General features: G+C 41.8%; 1 protein-coding gene across 1 annotated transcript in view; it reads right to left on the minus strand.

The window, feature by feature from the left end:
- The window catches only part of SLC16A10 (solute carrier family 16 member 10), a 134,632-nt gene extending 112,731 nt beyond the window's left edge, over window positions 1-21,901 (minus strand). The window contains exon 1 of the mRNA XM_061207061.1: window positions 21,386-21,901. Coding sequence (XP_061063044.1) covers window positions 21,386-21,731 — 346 coding nt within the window. The 5' untranslated portion in view covers window positions 21,732-21,901. The remainder of the gene's footprint in view (window positions 1-21,385) is intronic.
- Window positions 21,902-22,305: the final 404 nt, after the last annotated feature.

The following is a 22,305-nucleotide window of genomic DNA, read 5'->3' on the forward strand; positions in this document are numbered from 1 at the left end:
CACTACAAATTCACAATTTCCAATATTTCCAATCTCGGTTCAGTTCTCAGAACTCTTCTCAATCCTTTTCCTTAACAGTAATCAGCTCCCAAACCTTTGCCACTCTCTCAAATCTGCTGTTAAATCCCACGTTATGCTTAACACATACCCTCCTTCTCAGAGGAAGCAAAGGCCCCCTCAGTTTCCTGATCCTCACCAACCCTACCCCTCCATTTGTTTCCGTTCTTACTTTCCCCTCTCCAGGTCCTGAATAGGTGGCATCTCTGGCAAATGCACTGCCCCCCACCCCACCAGCAGCAGCAGCTGTGCTCTGAATTCCCTCATCTGTGACCTGCTCATGAATCTTATTCCATCAAGTAGCCACTTGGTAACTTGACCTTCTCTCTCTCTACAGGCTCCTTCTCCTCAAGCTACTCCCATGTTTAAAAAAAATTGTTTCCCCCCGCCCCGACCCTAATCCCCTTCTAGCTACCACCCTATTTCTCCCCTTTCTCACTTCTAAGCTTGCACCACCATCCCCACCTCCCAGTCACTGCTCCACAGACTACAGTCAGGCCCCACTCCCTGCACACCCAGGCCAATAAGTGTACGCTAGCTGAAGACATCAGTGATTTCCCAATGACTCATTTCAATGGACCCTCTTCAGTTTTTTTTAAAAATAGAAAATCTCAGCCATATTTGACTCTCTTGATCAGCAGTACCACCATTCACCTAAAATCACCCAAGTGAAAAACCTGCCTTTCCAGAGTCCTTGCATACTATTTCACCTCCTCATTCAGTCACACACACACACACGTACACACACAAAAATACATAGTATTATTCTCTTGTTAAATTAAAAAATACAGGTAAGCTTATAGAATAAAATTAAAATTAAAATAAGGTGCACGAGAGACAAAAACATATGTCCACACAAACACTTGCACACAAATGCTCATAGCAGGCAAAAACTGGAAACAACCCAAATGTCCATCAACATGTGAATGGATAAAAAATTGTAGTACAGGCATGCAATGGAATACTACTCAGCAATAAAAAGGACTGAACTCCTAGTACAGTCGTCCCTCAGTATCTAAGAGGAGTTGGTTCCAGCAACCCAGCAGATACCAAAGTCTGCAGATGCTCAAGTCCCTTATATAAAGTGACGCAGTATTTGCATATAACCTATTCACATCCTCTTGTATACATACTTTAAACCATCTCTAGGTTGTAACCCAGCAGGACCCTCTGGGGCCTTCCCGGGACAGACCCCTCCCCCATATCCGCTGCTTTAGCTCCTCTCTGAAGTGCGTAGATAATAGTGTCTGACGCACATTTCCTGAGTTATTTTACACATCCTAAAACCACCACCAAATGGAAGAAATTAACTACTTGACCATGAGCATGTAGCCCCCAGACCTAATGGCACCTGAGGATTGATAATGTTAACCCCTGTGACCCTGCCCTGTTACCTCACCATCAACCAATCAGAGAATTGTGCATGAGCTGATCACACACCCTAGGACTCCCCTCCCACACCTGGCTTTTAAAAATGTTTTGCTGAAACCCATGGGGAGTTCAGGTGTTTTGTCACAAGCTGTCCTAGACTCCTTGCTTGAGGCTCTGCAATAAACGCTGTGCTCTCCTTCACCACAACCCGCTGTCAGTAGATTGGCTTTACCGCCTGCCTCGAGCAGACCCAATTTGGTTCAGTAACAGGTTACTTATAATACCTAATGTAAATACTATGTAAACAGTTGCCAGCATGTGGCAAATTACAGTTTTGCTTTTTGGAGCTTTCTGGAATTTTTTTTCTGAATATTTTTTATCTGAGGTTGGTTGAACCCAGGATAGCAAAACCATGGATATGGAGGGCCAACTGCACATGCAACGACATGGTAGTCTCAAAAGCATCATGCTGAGTGAAAGCTAGACACAAAAGAAAACATACTGTGGGATTCCATTTATAGAAAATTTTAGAAAAAGCAAAACTATAGTGACAGAAAGCAGATCAATAGTTGTCAGGGACAGAGCTTCCAGGGATAGACTGGCTGCAAAGGGGCATGCAGCAACATCCTGGGGTGATGGAAGGCCCTGTATCATGACTTCAATGGTGATTACATTACCGTATACATTTGTCAAAACTCATCAAATTGTAGACTTAAAATTGGTGAATTTTATCATATGTAAATTATCCCTCAATAAAGCTGACTTCCAAAAGTTAAAGTGAATCTTCTAAAATGCATCCTAGGGACTTCCCTGGTAGCGCAGTACTCGAGAATGTGCTTGCCAATGCAGCGGACACAGGTTCGAGCTCTGGTCCGGGAAGATCCCACATGCCACGGAGTAACTAAGCTCATGTGCCACAACTACTGAGCCTGTGCTCTAGAGCTCACGAGCTACAACTACTGAGCCCGCATGCCACAACTACTGAAGCCTGCACACCTACAGCCCGTGTTCCGCAACAAGAGAAGCCACCGCAATGAGAAGCCCACATACCGCAACGAAGAGTAGCCCCTGCTCGCCACAACCAGAGAAAGCCCGTGAGCAGCAACGAAGACCCAGAGCAGCCAAAAATAAATAAATAAATAAATTTTAAAAATAAAATGCATTCTACTTAAGATTTCTGTGTCTGCATTTGCTTTCCATAGTCCTAATTCATATTTTAGTTCTATGGTAATTCAGTCCTATATAGAGTATTGGGTTTCTCATGATAATACAAATCCTTCTCTGACTGGAAACAATACATAGAATTCTGTTTTATTTCCAGAAACATTATCAAGGCAACAATTTACAATGTAAGTGTGTGAATTTTGTTATTATCAAAATGGGAGTATCCTGATTGTGATAAATAAGTAGTATGTCTCTGATTCCACCTGCATAGCAATTTCATTGACTCTCAAAAAGGTTCTTTGGGAACCTCTTGAATGAAGACCTCAAACTCCAAAAGGTGAACACTGGCCTGTCTTTGAGACACTGTACCTATGTGGAAAACACGAGACAAGGACTTCCTCCTTATTTTATTCCCTTGGGATTGAAATGTGTACTTTTCTTTATTCCCATCCCACCCCTAGCACCTAATAAATACAGTAGTTTATGTTGACTCCTTCAAAATATTTAAGGCATAAATAAATGGAACTGCTGTCAGCAAAAGACTCACTTCCTAAACAGTCTGTATTCAAACCAATTTTATAATGTTATCAACTTGCCTAATCCTAACAATTTGACTTCCCTGGTGGTTAAGACTTTGCCTTCCAATGCAAGGGGTGCAGGTTCAATCCCTGGTTGGGGAGCTAAGATCCCACATGCCTCGTGGTCAAAAACCCAAAACATAAAACAGAAGCAATACTGTAACAAATTCAATAAAGACTTTAAAAATGATCCACATCAAAAAAAAAAAATCTTAAAAAAAAAAAAAAATTCTTGCCTAGTCCTAGTAACCAGAAATACATACACAAGTTGCAAGCCTTAACCTGTTAAGGCAGTTCTGTTAATCCTTAGCTGGGGTAAACCTATGAATGCCTACCTGAAAACCACAAGATAGTGTACTAATGTATGTTCCCTGTGGTTCCACATACAGTTTCCAGAGTTATAGAACAATCATGCTATAATACAGGGGAGAAAAGGGTGAAGGCAACTAGTTTCCATTCACTTATAATTAGTCTTAGAAAGGCTGATTAATTATGACAGTTCCACTAACTCACTGACTTGCTTTCCAAAAATTAAGGATATTTCCAGCTAAATAGAGTAATTATCCAAAGATTAGTGGCTGGTGATTAATTTATCCTCTTAAGTGACCATAAATAATAGGGATTACATTGCCTTAACATTTTTCCATAACCCATTCTCAGTTGCCACCAGACACCCAAAATCATCATGATGAATTAGAGGAAGAGACAGTTTAATTGGATTAAGCATTACTTTTATCTGATTTTTTTCCAAAAAATAATAATAGTCTGCCTTTTGCTTTAAGTGTCTCAATATTTGTTTCCTAATCAAAGCTACAAAAAAAACCTACCACGTATACCAACTAATTATAATAGCATACACATAATGAACACTAAGTTATACAAAACAGTGTATTTTCAAGTCAATACCAAAAAACATACATTGCTCTTTTGTGATTCCTGACCTTTGGTATTAGCAAATTTCTCTGGTGTGTTGGCATGGGATTTAAAAGACTATATGGCTTCTGTTTCTCAAACTCTGAGGAAAAAATACTTGAGTTGGCCTTCCCTCTTCCTCCCCTCCCCATGATCACTGGATATCAAATTGACTTGTCATCAGGCCAGTACTTGAGTTCAACCCCAGAAGCACAACAGTAGACAAGCATGGTCGAAACACTGCCTTAAACCCTGACATGTGCTTTAATACAGACCTTGTAAATGAAGCCAAAAGGTACTAAAAGATGAAACAGTTACTAGAAGGAAGGGTAGGGGGTAGGGGTGTCTTGGCTTACAAAATAAGGCAGATACCCTCTTCTTGCACAATCATCAATTCTCTTTCACCCACCCCCTGCTTTTACTGGTTCTTCCTCCAGGGTCACTGCACTTCCAGCACCTTCAGCTGGGCTTCAATCACAAGAGAGCAATTCAGAACCTGAATTCTGAGAGATTACAGCACAGCACGTGAGTCAACACACACGCCCACATACAGGGACTGTGCCAACCTACTCAGTAACAAGAGTGTCTGACATATCTGTTGTGCATCCAAAGCACTTTGACATTCTTTTATCTTACTTGAGTCTCACTGCTACAACTGAGGAACTGAGTAGCTGACTCAGTTCCTAAACTCTGTGAAGCTAATCTACAAGATAACATCTTCCTGTTGAACAAGTTTTCCACCACTATCAATACTTTACATTTAAAGTATAAATACATAAATTAATTGAAACGATTCTAAGCCACTCCCACAGGCTCTTGGTCTAGAACAGCTTGAAAATAAGACTTACAGACTGGTTTAATTAATTATACGGTGAATGCAAGAAACAGTAAATGCCGATAGTCTCAGAGGTTATGTAAAACTAAAGGGGAAAAAAAAACCGCAAGTCTTAGGACTAAGTTTTGGAAATACTTAAGACAATGACAGTAAAAAGTACAATCTGACCTTTGGAAAGTTGCAAATCTGAATTAGAGAAATCTAAATGCTGGAAGATTTTTTTTTAAGGATGAAGTTTTGTTACTTTTAAATAAGATGATTTCAATGGAAACCAACTAAGCTACCTAGGAGCAGCCCCTGGGGCTTCTTGCGACAGAATTTCTCAGTTTCTATGATTACATCACATTCCTCATAAAGAGACAGGCTCTTTCCAAAGCTCTACCTCTGGCCTCAGCTTCACTCTGAGGCTCCAGGTTTACGTGTCCAGTTATCTGCTTGACATCATCCCCTGATGTCCTGCTGGCATTTCACACTCATATGTCTAACACCTGAGTCAGCCTTTCCCTGTCAACTCCTCCTCCACATGCCCCTGGTCCTGTCAGTGGCACCATCCAGGACTGTCTACATCATTTGTAGGGCCGAGTACAAAACGAAAATGTGGGGCTCCTAGTTCAAAAATTATTTAGATGCTGTCCCCAAGCATAAGCATCATCTGTTTCCATGTCACTGTCCACACGCATCACTTGCCAGACTTCCCTCAGTCTGTCCTTTGAAATGTCTCACATCTACCCCTTCTTTCCCACTTCCACTGCTGGGCCTCAAATCTACCCCGGCTCTCAGCCAAGACCTCCGTAATTGATGTTCCTCCTCTTTCTTTCCCTCTGCAACCCAGTCACAACTTTTTAAGGCACACTTCAGACATCCCTGATATCTTCCCATTGCCTATTAAATCACATGCAAACTTCTTAACTCGGAACTCAACCCTTCCATTCCCCATTCTTTCCCAGCCTTATCTTCTGGGACTTTCCTCTACAATTCCTGGGCTCTTGCCAAACCAAACTCCTTGTCATTCATTTAATGAGCCCAGTGTATAGTCGAGTATTAAAGAACCTGGGTCCTGATGCCAGAGACTTAAGTTCAAATCCAGCTCCACTACCTACTAGCCTCAGTTGCCCATCTAAAACATGAGGCAGCATAAGAGTAGTTATACCATAGGATAAATAAAACAATATAAAATACATAGTAAAGCACAGTAAGACGTTCATTATTTGCCTGTACCCTCCCCTGGGATACCTTTTCTGCTAAATCTGCTGAAGAAAGTCTACCAATCCTTTAAAGCCTAACTCAAAAACTACCTCCCTAAAGCCTTCCCTGATCATCTCAGTCAGAAGTCATTTTGCCTTCCCCTAAAATCCAGTATCTTGTTTACACTGCATTTAACATGGGTGGCATACCGCCTTCAAGTTATTTATGTACATAGCATTTTGTCTCCCCTCATAACCTCTCAAGAGTATGGAATACTCCAGATTCCTTTCTGTTTCTTGCATGGCCCCTAGTACATAGATTGTGCCCAAATGCTTTCTACATCACTTTTAAAAATAAATAAGAGCAAAAAAATAATAATTTTAAACACACATACACCCAAATTAATTAATTAAAGTTATTTCAACAGAATTAGCTGGGTGTGGAAGAGGCTGAGGCAAGGTGACAGCACATACAGAGAATGAGACAGGGCTGCTCTTGCAGGCTCGAGCCTCTCAAGGACGAGATGTCACCTGAAGGAGTCACTAAGTCCTCATGGCCAAGTCTCCAGACGGTTAATTTCCATCCCCACTCCCAACCCCAAAAAAGGCCTTGATCAACACCTGGGCTGAGAGAGCAGAGGAAAGGGAACAAGGGCATGCCCCACCTGCCAAGGTGTGTCAGATGAGAATCTAAGGACTAGGATAATCTCAGGCCTTTCTAGTGTTCCCACCTGTGGTAACAAAGTTTTACTCTAATATATTCACTTGTATGTGTCCTCTTATATTTCCAGATATTATATATAATTCCCAAGCCATTTACTGCTTCTAAAGGGCTCAAAAGCTGGTAAAACACACTGCCCTAAAAGCAAGGAAATATGATTTTAAACTAATTTTTTAAAATACCATTGGTAATTATCAAATTAGCAAATATTAATATAAATAAAACCTAACATTGGTAGGGTTTTCAGGAAGCTAGTATACTGCTGGTGCACAGTAAACGGACTCAAGTTCTCTAAAGAACAATCTGACAATGTGTAACAAGCGTTATAAAGTTGTTCACACCCTTTGAACCAGTAATCTCACTTTTGGACATATACCCCAAGGAAGCAATCCAAGAGGGAGAAAAAAATTTTGTTCAAAGATGTCTACAGATATGTTATTTACATTGCATAACACAGCCTGCGATTCAAACACCCAGCAAAAGGAGGTCTGGCTGAGTAATCTAGGGTAGGTCAGTATGATAGCCGAATATCACATTTACTGAAAACATGAAGCAGGTACGCTACCTGATAAAGAAAAACATACCTTAAAAGGATTGTTCACTGAGAAACAGAAAACAAAATATTCACATATAAATCTACAATTCCTTATTTCCAATTTTGGAATCCCAAACCCAAAGTTTTTTTATAAGATGGCATCAATACTCACTTGGAAGTAAAACATGATCTGAACTGACATGAGGGTACTTATGGTCTCTATTTGTCCCAATTACTCTGAATAGCCATACATTTTATTGCAGAAATATCAGTGTATTAGATTATAGGGTGCTGCCTCAGACTCCCCTGGGCGGGGAGGGGCGGGGGGTAAAAAACACAGCTGTATGAACCAGGTTACTTTTTTAAAATCAAAAAAATTCGACCCCAAAACACATATGGCCCCAAGAGTTTCAGATAAGGGACTGTGGCTCTGTGCTAATGACATCAGTTGTAAATTTAAAGAGTTAAAGTTTGGTATTCCTCAGCTTTGTTGAAAAAAGTGTCTGAGGGACTTCCCTGGTGGTGCAGTGGTTAAGAATCCGCCTGCCAATGCAGGGGACACGGGTTCAAGCCCTGGTCCGGGAAGAGCCCACACACCACGGAGCAACTAAGCCCATGTGCCACAACTACTGAGCCTGCGCTCTAGAGCCCGCGAGCCACAACTCCTGAGCCCTCATGCCACAACTGCTGAAGCCCGCGCACCTAGAGCCCATGCTCTGCAACAAGAGAAGCCACTGCAAGGAGAAGCCCACGCACTGCAACAAAGAGTAGCCCCTGCTCGCCACAACTAGATAAAGCCCATGCGCAGCAACAAAGACCCAACGCAGACAAAAATAAATAAATAAAATAAATAAATTTATTTTTTTTAAAAAGTGTCTGAAAGGCGTGCATTCTTTCAGGGAGGCTCCTTATAATGCTACATCTGCAGGAGTGTGTGAAAAGACAAACCAAATCCCTCTCCAAATAATTACAAATTCCAAACCAATAAAACTGAACTAATTACAATTTCTTTTTGCTTAGATTCAAGAAGATTTCACATTTCTGGAAAAGGGTCAGTCTTCTGTCCTACTGAGCATCATTTTACAGACACAAGTTTATTGAAAGAAATGATAAACTGTCATATTTTTATAAAGAACACTGAGCTAAAATTTAGGTCATTTAAAAGCATTATTTTAAATCTTTTAGTTTAAATACTCATTTAATATGTAACCATTTTTTATCCAGGCAAAGATTTTTTTTTTTTCTGGTGGCAACACAATGCAGCTTTGAGATTTTTTTTTTCTGGTGGCCAGCAGCAAAATGTGGGGAATGCTCTATTTGCCTTGCCCTCGTACAAGTAGCCTGTGTACCAGAAACACAAAAGAACCACCAAACAAGAGGATTCTTGATCAGTAATTATTTATCACTCTGGATTTACAATTATGCATACAAACACAAATATTCATCTATTATCTCTTCTGACCCTTCTCTAGTCCCTCTACCCGCCCCCCAAAAGAGAAATATCAATAATTTCCTGTGCTGTGTCTGGCTGGGGCTCAGGTGTGATTAGTATCGCATGATCTAGCTCTTAGCGGCTGTCCATCTGATATTAAATATCTCCATTTTGATCCAAAACAAAATGTGGCCAAATAATGTAACGTGATTTAAAATCAGTTCCCTGGGACTTCCCTGGTGGTCCACTGGTTAAGACTCCGCACTTCAAATGTAGGGGCCACAGGTTCGATCCCTGGTCAGGGAACTAGGATCCCAAAAGCTGTGCAACACAGCCAAAAAAAAAAAGCCTCTCCTCCTAATCTGTTCATATACAATTAACGAAAGACTGTCATTATAAAAATAAAATCAGTTCCCTTTACCAGTTCCAGCCTATTCCATAATTAACATTTTTCTCTGAGAAGAAAGAGACAAAACCTAACAACTACAATGAAAATTCCACACATCTATCATTTATTCCCACAAAACCGCTTAATCTTAGGCCAAATTTACAGTCATTAAAGTTAATACTTCTAATGCTAATGGTTAATTATTTTTAATATTAATATTTTTACTATTATAAAAGCAACACTTGTTCAACATAGAAAAACTAGAAGCTACAGATAAACCAACAGAGACTAAGAAACCCAAAAACCTGGCACTGGGAGGTAACTTTGGAGTTGGGGGTACTGCTGCCAAAGTTCAAGTGTTACATTACTGCAGGAAAACAACGGCAACTTTCTGCCCCCATCTGCGCTAAAACATCAATTAACTTTGTGGAATGCGGTTGTTTAAACAACCATTGACAAATGTGAATCCTTTGAGATGCTGCCATTTGAAATTGGAATGTGAAGTCAAAACTAATAAAAAGGATAATTAAGCAAGATGAAAAGGTTTTTACTATTAAAACCAGTCACCAGACTAACCCACCCCACTTGGCATTAGTACCTACACAGAAAAAGTCAATAAATACCTCTGTTTAATGAGTAGTGGTTTTCTACTCTAATGAAACGTATCTCAGAATTGGTTTTTGGATCCAGTCTAAGTTGGTCACAAGACTAAATAAATTTTGACTTTCTGAACACATGCAGAACACTGTTGATGCAATTTACTCTTCAGCAAAAAAAAAAAGAAAAATGGGTAAAGCTGAACCACAGACCAATGCACCTTTCCCTGAGTTTTATACGTTAATTTAACCACTGACCTTTCATTTAGATTTAACTATCTAATGATAGAAAAGCATACCTTGAACTGAATTCAAAACTCCAGTCACTGATTCTCAAGTTGGAGGACTGGAGGAGGAAGGCAGCACAGTTTCCCCTCACTAAGAGGAGCATATCAGAGAGGCACATTTAGTTTTAAAAAGCATATTCAGTATTATAATTTGGTCTTCAAAAAAACCAAAAAAGAATCCTAGGGAATTCCCTGGCCGTCAAGTGGTTAGGACTCGGCACTTCCACTGCAGGGGCCTGGGTTCAATCCCTGGTCGGGGAACTAAGATCCCACATACCACGTGGTATGGCCAAAAAAAAAAAAAATCTTAATTATTTCCATAATACCACTAAAAGTAAAGGGACAAAATCTTAGCTGGTGGAAAAATACAGAAACATGGCTTTATCTTCCGGGTATTAGGGAATCTCACTCAAAAGTTAAACTACCCTTGGAGGTGTGTATCAAAATTTTCAACAGCTATGAGACTTTTATGTTTGGGAACAAAGGGGGTTAGAAACACTGCTTTGGTCCACATACCTTATTTCAAATCTTTATTTCATGTGTATCCCCATAATTAAAAATTAGTGAAATGCAATAGCCAAGACATGGAAACAACCTAAATGTCCATTGACAGATGAATGGATAAGGGAGATGTGGTACTGGGTTGACCAAAAAGTTCCTTCAGTGTTTAAGTAAAACTAAAAGACACATTTTTCATTTTCACCAAGAACTTTAAAGAACAATGTATTCACCGTTTTGTTCCAGTACCTTCTGTCATTTTTCAGGCAACTTCATAATTCCATCTTCCAAAACTTTTTCTTTTTGAGCAAAGAACTGTTCCAGGTGTCTTTTACAGTCTTACAGGGAATTGAAATTTTTTCCATTAAGAGGATTTTGTAAAGACCAAAATAAATCGAAATCCAAAGGTGCAATGCCTGGTGAATACAGCGGATGAATCAGAACTTCCCAGCCAAGCTGTAACAGTTTTTGCCTGGTCATCAAAGAAACATGCGGCCTTGCGTTATCCTCATGGAAGATTATGCATTTTCTGTTGACTAATTCCGGACGCTTTTCGTCGAGTGCTGCCTTCAGTTGGTCTAACTGGGAGCAGTACTTCTTGGAATTAATCGTTTGGTTTTCTGGAAGGAACTCATTATAGAGGACTCCCTTCCAATCCCACCATATACACAACATCACCTTCTATGAACGAAGACCAGCCTTCGTTGCGGTTGGTGGTGGTTCATTTCGCTTGCCCCACAATCTCTTCCGTTCCACATTACTGTACAGTATCCACTTTTCATCGCCTGTCACAATTTATTTTAAAAAACAGAACGTTTTCATTGCGCTTAAGTAGAGAATTGCAGGCAGAAATACAGTCAAGAACGTTTTCTTCCCTTAATTTATGTGGAACCCAAATATCAAAGCGATTAACATAACCAAGCTGGTGCAAATGCTTTTCAACACTTGATTTGGATATTTTGAGTACGTCGGCTGTCTCCCACGTGGTATAACTTTGATTGTTCTCAATGCCTCAATTTGATCACTATCAACTTCAACTGGACTACCCGACCATGGAGCATCGTCCAGCGAGAAATCTCCAGCACTAAACTTTGCAAACCACTTTTGACATGTTCGATCAGTGGCAGCACCTTCTCCATATATTGCACAAATCTTTTTTTTGCATTTGATTTGCATTTTTACCTTTCTTGAAATAATAAAGCATAATATGCCGAAAATGTTGCCTTTTTCTTCCATCTTCAATATTAAAATGGCTACACAAAAGTTCACCAATTTTGATAATTTTTTTTTTAAGTGCACGCTGATATGACAGCTGTCACAATACAATCCAATAAAATTGTTTCGAATGAACTTAAAGACAACTAAGCACTATTAGAGTCAGCTTACAGAAAAACCCAAACTTTTTGGCCAACCTAATACATATATACAATGGAATACTACTCAGCCGTTAAAAAGAATGAAATAATGCTATTTGCTGCAACATGGACACAACTAGAGATTATCATACTAAGTTAAGTAAGTCAGAAAGAGAAAGACAAATACCATATGATATCACTTGCATGTGGAATCTAAAAATATGACACAAATGAACCTATCTATGAAACAGAAACAGAATCACGGACATAGAGAAGACTGGTGGCTGCCAAGGGGGAGGGGTTGGAGGAGGGATGGACTGGGAGGTTGGGGTTAGCAGATGTAAGCTTTTATATATAGAATGGATAAACAACAAGGTCCTATATAGCAAAGAGAACTATATTCAATATCCTATGAGAAACCATAATGGAAAATAATATAAAAAAAAGAATAATTCAGTTATATGTATAACTGAATCACTTTGCTGTACAGCAGTAATTAACACAACATTGTAAGTCAACTACACTTCAATTAAAAAAACTTAGTGGGACTTCCCTGGTGGCACAGTGGTTAAGAATCCACCTGCCAATGCAGGGGACGTGGGCTCCATCCCTGGTCCAGGAAGATCCCACATGCCACAGAGCAACTAAGCCTGTGCATCACAACTACTGAGCCTGCACTCTAGAACCCGTGCACCACAACTACTGAGCCCGCATGCCTAGAGTCCGTGCTCCACAACGAGATGCCACCGCAATGAGAAGCCCGTGAACTGCAAAAAAGAGTAGCCCCCGCTCACCACAACTAGAGAAAGCCTGCGCGCAGCAACGAAGCCCCAACACAGCCAAAAAATAAAAAAAAATTTTAATTTAAAAAGAAGAAAATCATGACTACATTAATATAAGCATGTAATAAAGTTAGAAATTCTATCTGGCCACTTTCTTTAAAAAAATGAAATGAAATGAAATGAAATAAAATAAAATTTAAAAACTTAGTGAAATGAAAAAAGACTTCAATTTGGGAATAAGGCAAGTCACCTCCTCAATTTCCTAGTTCTAGTTCCTACATGCAAGGCGGAATGCAGGCATTTTGCTGTTAATGAAGATAACTTAGCTAAGAAGGTATGATCACACACACGTGGTACACAGATAACTAAGCACTGCTCTCCTCCATTACTCCAGTCCTAGAGGGTGGCTCTGGGTGGTGCTTCTGCACAGCTCCCAGGAGAGCTGGAGTTGCTCCTTCTGAAACACTGCCAATAAAAACACCCACAGTTGTGCCTGGGTGGCACGAGGCTAGACGGGTGCTCAGAGCTGGGGTGAGCTGACTGTTGGAGCAGTGTTTGGGGTTTCGTTTGTTTTCGTTAAGGTTTGTTTCACTTCAATATGAGATCAGATCTCTAGCTGGGTTGTGATAACTCTAAATGGAATGGATTGGACGACTTCACAGGATTTCTGAAAACTTGGGTAGGAGACACTAAAGGTTCTAGAGAACATTTAGGTAAATATGCAGAAAATAGTTTCAAGGGGATAAAAGGGCAGTATTCTACATTTCAAGACAACTTTAACAGAAGGATAAATTTTTGTCCAGCTAAAAAGATGCTCTTAAATTCAACTTAACGGATGTAAATACTGATATCATGTGTCCCAACCTTAAACCGTGCAAGTTGCAACTTCATTATCTATAAATAGAGGTAATGACACACTACAATGCTACTCTAAAAAATAAAATTGAGTAATGTATGTGAAAACCCTTTCTTTATGGTAAAGAACTATGCAAATTATCACTTAAACAAATATGGATTATCTTAAAAGTGCCTTTCACAGAATGCTAGATTAGGATGGGTTGAAATTAGGTTCTCTGTCTTCCACTCTACTCTAAGCTTAATTCGTAACTCATCTGAATTCATGCTACCCCCAAAACATTCCACATGCATACCCCAAAAACGTAACAACAGTTGCATAAAACCATTGTTTATCCCATAGTTGTGATAAAAGAAATAAAATGGCCAACCATTTCATCAGAATCTTATAAGGACCAACAACCACACTGAAGAGAGGAGTGGCACACATAAAGTCACAGAGGCAAAGACAGCAGGACAGATTTGGGAAAGTGCAAGACTTTCGGCTAGGCTGGAGCGTAAAAAGCAAGAAGGGAGAGGGAATTCCCTGGCGGTCCAGTGGTTAGGGCTCCACGCTCCCACTGCAGGGGGCCCGGGTTCGATCCCTGGTCAGGGAACTAAGATCCCGCATGCCGCACAAGATGGGAGAGAGGTGAGAAGCAAGGCTAGAGGGTCAGGCAAGGGCCAGTGCTCAAAGGCATTTGGTTTTCCCAGAACTAATGGGTATCACTGATGGCTTTTAAATAGAAAAATGGTATGGTCCAATGTTTCAGAAAAACCACTCACGTGTATAACTGAGGACAGGCAGACCAGTTAATGGGTTATGACAATAATTGAGGCCAAAAGTAATGAAGGCATGAATTAAGGCACAGCACTAAAGGAAAAGACAGGGATTGACTTATGAGGCATTAAGGAGGTAAACACAAAAGGACTGTCTAATTTAACGAAATAGGAAAGGAAAGAGGAGAAATAAGAAATTAAGATGGATTCCAGGTTTCTGACATGAGCCATCAGAGGTGTTATGCACTGAGAGAATTCAGAAGGAAGGCTACGCCTATCCACAGGTGGGCTGTTGTTTTTGGTGGCAGGTGAACACTAAGTGGGGTGGCTAAGAAATTAGTTCATTTTAGCTAAGTATGATGTACCTGTGCATCTAAATGGAATTTTCCAGAAATAGGTAATATGGGTCTTGAACACAAAGAAGAAATTTGGAAATAACACCCCAAGATAGTGGCTGGAGCCACAGGGCATATGAGACACCCAGGGAAGGCAGGAAAAGTGAAGCAAGCACATGGCCTGGGACTGAGCCTCAAGGAACCGCAACATGGATTCAACAAAGACCCAAATAAAAATGATACAACAAATCACATCAAGAGCACAGAGTACAATTTATTCTAAAAGATACCTCAAAACCTCTCCTGAAATAATTCATACAGTTTTATTTTTGGTTGAGTTGGTTCTTTAGACAGTTAATTCTACTGATAAAAATTCCATGATAAAACACCACAGGAATACTCATATTGTTGTACTTAATCAGAATTCACTACACACTACTTACACTTTTCAGTCTTGCTCTGAACTCAGAAACATTCTGGAAACGGAGTATGAAATGCTCACACCATGCTCATGTCTTTATTATTCCAAAATCCCGGAACTATTTTTGTGGTCTAATAACTTATTTTAACAGGCAGTTTAGATGAATTCACATGGACTATAAGGTTGGATGTTTTAAGACGTAAGAGAATGAAGGAAATTCAAGCACCGTAACAGCTGCCATAAGTGAGTTCTCTTGGCTTTTCAACCTCTCTTTGAGTGCAAATAAGAGTCAGGTATTTTCCTTATAGTGAAACATGTATAGTATAGGACCACGAATCAGATCATTCGTTCACTGAAACCATCTTAAGAAAACACCACTACTAAAAACTTTCCTATGATACAGAAATGGTTAGTTATGCAGACAGCTTTCCCCACCAAAAATAAAGCCCTCTCCATAAAAACCAGACATAGCAGTTCAGTTCTGAACTATAGCCAAAACCTCCTGTAAGTTCAGGTGTAGCATACAATTGCAGTATGTATATATCAGCATAGTATCAGTATGTAAATGCAAAAGCTTTTTTTAAAAAAACCTTCAGGAAGAGCTAACTGACTTAAGCTTTCAGAGGTGCTAGTAAGACCACGTTGAGAGGTGTTGCAAGATGCATTCATCCCTAAATGCTACTAAAAATCCTACTTTGTGATTATAACTATCTGAAGAGCAATCTACCTCCACACAGGGAAGGTCGAGTTGCGTTAATGATTATAACCAAAGAGCCTCCCTTTTTGGACCTTTTTAAAAGCCTACTTTCCTTTAAAACTGTTGAATTTTTAATACCTTGATTTGTACTTGAAAATATCCAAAAGAGGAAGATAATGTGCAGTGTTTCTCAAACTTATTTAACCACAGGCCTCTTCTTTAAAGAAAGGCTATTAAAGAACACATTTTGGGAATTACTAAAAGAAGTAGGGGTCTTCTTGACCAAGCCTCTAGACCACAAAGACATAATTTCTTCAAAAGAATATCACTAATGACCCTAAATACTGATTCTGAAAACATACTTATTTTAAATAGTTATTTTTTAAACATCAATATACCACTAAAATATTTTTTTCTTTTTCCAGGAAGAAAGCAGATAAGTAAACTAGACTAATATCCTAGTAAAATCCCAGAGAATATCCACAGCACTGTGTCAGGAAGCTAAAAGAACCCTAGAATCTTTCTCAGTTCCATGAAGGAACTAAAAATAGGTTTTCCAATAACCAAAGTTAAAGCAAAGTTGCAATTTCTAAGGGAAAACAATGTTCCAGTTTTACTTTTCCCAAAAGTGTCTGATTTCCCCCCATCTGGGCAAGAAGCACATACATATGAACAGATAATACTTAACTGAAAACAGACAACTCAAGCTCAGCTTGCTCCCTCTGATGGACCTTTCTAACACAGCAGTACGTGCAAGGCATATCTCTGAGTGCCATGTCAACAGCAGCCAGGATAACGTAATAGGGCTGTGATGCACTCAACATTTTTAATTGGTTCTACTGCCTAAATCGGAGTTCGGCTTTCTTCCCCTTTCCAAAGTCTTAATTTCACGAAGTGAGATTTATTGCCACAGAGAAAGAGGCCATCAAATTTGAGCCTTTCCCAGCCTCTACCATTCGTGGGAATTTCCTTAGAATTTCAGCCTCTTACATTAAGACTGAGTCCTGGTATACTGCAAAGAGAAGTACTCTGTTTACTTATTTGTATCCCACAGCAGATCAAAAGGGAATCAGCTGTTCTCTTTGGGAACAGCTGACTTCCTCTCTCTATTACCACCTCCAGTGCCCAGAACAGAGGGTGTCAGATACTTGGTAAACATTTGTAGAATGAATAAGGAGTAACATTAAGATGTGTAAACTCGCTTATATCTTAGTGTGAATGAATTTCTCCATGCCCTTTTCCTGAGAAATTTTGGGTGGATCATCAGTGACATAGAAAGAGGTAAGAGAGCCCTGAAAAGAAGTAAAGCCTGAGGAAGGTTCCTCTTCAGTTCTGCCTGGAAGTACTGTCCTGCTATGGATCAGTCTAAAGGAGCCTCGTTCTTCAAAGGAAACCCCAGACTTCTTCTTGAATGCCATGTGAAATTATCTTGCTTCTCCGTGAACATCTCCCTATACTTCAAAAACCTAATTCTTTCTTTCTTTTTTAATTTTGGCCACGCCACACGGCTTGCAGGATCTCAGTTCCCCAACCAGGGATTGAACCCGGGCCACAGCAGTGAAAGCACCAAATCCTAACCACTAGACCACCAGGGAACGCCCAAAAATCTATTTCAATGAGACATCAACAACTGGCAATTGCTTACTGACAGCCAAGTAAGACCAAGAAACAGGGACCCTAATCTTTCAGACCTCTTTTCTAACGCCAGAATTCTTGGTATAGTAATCAATTTCTAACACTTGAATTAACCAAACATAAAGAACGTTGGATTAGCAGAATGTTATCTAGCCAATGCAACATGATCAAGCATTAAAAACCTAGCTTCTGAAGTCACAAAAACCTGAGGTTGAACCCTGGCTCCACCACTTACTTAATCTCTATAAGCCTGAGTTTCCACATCTGAAAAGAAAGATTAAATAAAGCCTATCTCAGGACTTCCCTGGTGGTCCAGTGGGTAAGACTCCATGCTCCCAATGCAGGGGGCCCGGGTTCAATCTCTGGTCCGGGAACTAGATCCCACATGCATGCCGCAACTAAAGATCTCACATGCCGCAACAAAGACCCGGCACAGCCAAAATACATAAATAAATTAAATAAATAATAAATAAAAGCTCAACAGATAAGTTTCTTTAAAAATAAATAAATAAATAAAGCCTATCTCATGGAGTTGCAGTAAGGTTTAAAATAGGAATGCATGTAAAGTGCTTAGCACTGGGCCGGCACATGTGAAGTTCTCAAGAAATATGAACCATCATTTGGAAGCCTAAGTTCCCATTCCACCACCACCTCCCTGTGTATCCTTGGGCTTATAAAGAAGCTAATGAACACGTGGAGACTGCCCTCTAATGCCGGAATTATCAATCATGAATAACGTAATAGAAAATGGACCGAGGGCTTTCCTGGTGGCACAGTGGTTGAGAATCTGCCTGCCAATGCAGGGGACACGGGTTCAAGCCCTGGTCTGGGAAGATCCCACATGCCGCAGAGCAACTAGCCTGTGAGCCACAACTACTGAGCCTGTGCGTCTGGAGCCTGTGCTCCGCAACAAGAGAGGCCGCGATAGTGAGAGGCCCGCGCACCGCGATGAAGAGTGGCCCCCGCTTGCCACAACTAGAGAAAGCCTGCGCACAGAAACGAAGACCCAACGCAGCCAAAAATAAATAAATAAATTAATTAATTAAAAAAAAAAAAAGAAAAGGAGGGAGAGGCTGCAGAGAGAGGATATGGAATGCACGGGCTCTAGTCTCTCTGTTCCAGACTTCGAAAATGGACTGAAACTTTGAAAAAATAAAAGCCTTAAACAGTTCCAGATATGTTTTATGTTGTACTTGAAGTTAGCATACGTTTGATCACAGATGACTCAGCATTAGAATATCCAAATAAAAAAGACTGAAGAGTCAAACTTCAAAGCAGGTGTTCTCAAACACTTCAGGGCCTACTGTAGATGAGACTTTATATGAAACACGTGTGTGTGTGAGTGTGTGTGTGTGTGTGTGTGTGTGTGAGTGTGTGTGTGTGTGTGTGTGTGAGTGTGAGAGAGAGAGATGGAGGGAGGGAGGGAGGGAGATGGAGGGAGGGAGGGAGATGGAGGGAGGGAGGGAGGGAGGGAAAGAGAAAGAGGGGAGAGAGAAAGAGAGAGAGGAAGAGAAGGAAGAAGGGAGGGAGGAAGAGAAGGAGGAAGGAAGGGAAGAAAGGAGAGAGAGACAGAAGGGGGGTGGATCTCAACATTAACTGGCTAAAAGACTATCCTGTCACCATTTTTTCACCGATGAGGTGACCTCAGACCTTAAAGTTTATCTGCTGTACATGTTTCACATATCAACCAAGTACAAGTACAGGCTTTTGTGCCATCTAGCTGGGGTGTTACACAGGGCCATTACAAGTGCACAGGGCCCCTCTGCAGGAATTAGATAAAGGGCACCCAGAGCACAGGCTGGTTTCCAGTCACCACTGACCCTGAGTTGTGTACCTTTGTGCAAGGGCACAACCAACCACACATGGCAGTCATGCAGACGAGCACCAAGATCTTCAGTATTTAGCTGGCACACCTGTATACCTGTTTGTGTGGTACACACACCCCCACACACAAACACGGCTGAAAGCCGTCAAGGATTTAAATGAGTAATGGAGAAAGACATTCAACAAAACTGAAAATAGAGAGTTTCAAAAGTTCAAGAGAGCAGGTCCCTGTGGCCTCCCTCCCCTTCAGCTACCCAGAGTTGGCCTATTGTAGCAATGGGAACCTTGGGGACGGTAGAGAGACAGAGACTTTGACACTGCAAAACTCTGATCCCTGGTAAAGCTATGGTCTCTCTCCAGCAGTTGCTCATTCTCTCTCAAAAAAAAGTTAGGAAGGAGAAAAAATAAGACACTCCACAAATACCAATGGATCTACTCACCTGAGTTTGCAAAACCAGTGGTAAACAAAAGACTGTTTTGTTTTGGTGTTTTGACTGCAATAAACGTCTGTAATCCCAGGCAAGAATATGCTAAATACTGAAGGAACTACTCTTAAAATGTTGACTCTGTGAATTCTGCCTCCTTGGGCTTTTTCCTCCCAGATACCTGATACTCATAGAGAAAAGACACAAAATAATTTTTGTTCACTACTGCATATGCATATCTATCCTGCTAAACTGTACAACAGTTGCCTTCCAAGCAGGTACATCATATTACATTTTGAACACTTTTTGTACCTAGCCCTGTGACCTGCAGAACACAACAGCTTTAAAAGCTATTTAAGGAACAGAAATTCCAGGTTAAATATGGTACCTGATTCACATGCGCAAGGAGCCAATGTACAAGAATATGCATGGCAGCATTGTCTATAGTAAATTTGGAAGTAACCTAAATGTTTATTAAAGGAAAAATGCATATAAAGTATAATATATTCATACAATGGAAAACTATGAGTTAAAATGTAAAGACTTTAAGCTACCAGCTCAAATTGAGGTATTATGGGGATAAACTGCAAACACAATGCAGAGTAGAAGAAAAGCTGAATAATGATACATATAGTATAATACTCTTTATATATAAGGCTTTAAAACTCCCAACATTACCTCTCTCTTAGAATTTGTTATGAGTCTTGCATATTTTTTGTATGCACACTAAAGACCTAAGGAAAACTCTAAAAATAAATGAAAATTAAAGTTAAAAAAGAAAAAAAAACCATTAACCATATAGTTGCCCAAATGGCAAGGAGGGAGCCTGATTTAGTAATGGAAATCACTTGGCCCTTTAAGTCATAAGATGTGTGTCTTATCTCCATTCTGGGCTCATTAAAACACTTTATTTCAGCAAGCTTCACTTTTCTCACCTAAATGGGGGTGACAACGCCTGCCTTGCAGGATGACGTGAAATAATGTATGTAAAGGCATTATACAGAAGGTCTTGGATTTGGTAGATCAGGTAATAACCAACCCTCTACACAGAAAAAAATTTTGAGTGTGCACCTTTTTCATCTAATTTGGTATATGATTAAATATGACAAAGAACACACTAGGAAAGGGCAACCCTTCATCTCCCTCTTCCCAGTCCCTGATCTGGCTGTCTCCTATATTTAGCAGAGTGACACCCCCTTCCCCCCCCCAAAAAAAAACGCCACGAAACCGTGGTTCCTTCAGGGCCCCCTTCCGAACTCCAGTGACCTTGGAATACATATCTTTCATCTCGCCAACCCTGCCTCCCCGCAACACAAACAGCCCTCTGCAGCGCCGGGGGCAGATGAACAAAAACCCAACCGTCACGGTCACGAAAGAGACCGTAAAAATGACGGAGCGGTGTAATTGGGTTTGGAAGGGTCTGTTTGTTTTCAAAAATTAAGAGAGAGTCTACCGCAGACTCTTAGCCCCTATTCTGCAGAGAGGAAAGCAGGAAGATCTAGGCAAATAAGTTTTGCGACTTGTTTCCAAATACAGTGCCTACATCTGGATTCAACACAAAGACAGGCGCACCGAGCAGGCTGCTTTTGCAATTGGACAGACCCACCCCTCACAACCTCCGCACGCACGGACCCACAGAGGCGCACTAGGCGGCGCCGACACTCGCTCCGCACGCGGGATGCGCGGGGATCCCCGCGCCAGCCCCCTCGGGGCTGGTCGCGGCGGGTGCTGTGCCTCACCTGTCTTGAAGACCATCTTGTCATCGTCCTTGGACCCGAAGGTCTTCAGCATGGACACGAAGAGCACCCCGCAGGCGTTCTGGATGCCGAATACCGACCCGTTGCACCACATGGCCGCCAGCATCACCAGCCAACCCCAGCCGCCCTCAGGGGGCTCAAGGGGCTCAGCGCCCGCCGGCCCCGCCGGCCCCGCCAGCTCTACCTCCACCTTCTCGGGCCCCGCCGCCTCCGGGCCATCCAAGGGTCCCGGGCCGGGCAGCGGAGCGGCCCCTGGGGGTGCGGGGCCGGGCGGCTGCGCCTCGCTCGTCCCCCGCGCGGCGGCGGGCTCCTCCTGGGAGGGCACCATGGCCCGAGGCGGCCCCCTCGGGGGCCGGGGAGCGCGAGGGGCGCGAGTTCCCGGCAGGCTCGCGGAGGAGCCGCCGAGTTGGGTTGGCGGGCTAGTGAGGCCGAGGTGAGGGTGGTGGAGCCCCCCGTGGGCAGGCGGCGCAGGAGTAATACTCGAGCCTCCCGGTCCACAGCCCCGCACCCTGACTAAGGAGGCGGCCTGGCAGCCCGCTCTTAAAGACTCCCGCCCCCCCGCCCCACCTCCTGGGGGCGTGGTCGGCGGTGGGACCTACCCCGGCCCACCCCCCCCCCCTCCCGCGGCGCGCGGAGCCAGGTGCCTGCGGGTGGCTGTATCTGCGCGCGCGCTTGCAGCGGGGCCTCCTCCTACCCGGCGGGGGTCACAGATGTGTAGGTCACCCCGCCACAAAGTGTTAACGGAAGGGGCGCGTCTCCTCCTAGGTGCACCCTGGGTGGGTCATGAGGACCACAGTGCGGGACCTTCTTTAGCCTCAGCTCACTGACAGCCTCACGACCAAACTAACATTGTCTCTTTGTTTTCTTTTTGGTTTGTTTTTTGGCATTCACCTCTTATTACT

This window comes from Eubalaena glacialis, chromosome 12, assembly GCF_028564815.1.
Source record: "Eubalaena glacialis isolate mEubGla1 chromosome 12, mEubGla1.1.hap2.+ XY, whole genome shotgun sequence".
Classification (NCBI taxonomy): domain Eukaryota; kingdom Metazoa; phylum Chordata; class Mammalia; order Artiodactyla; family Balaenidae; genus Eubalaena; species Eubalaena glacialis.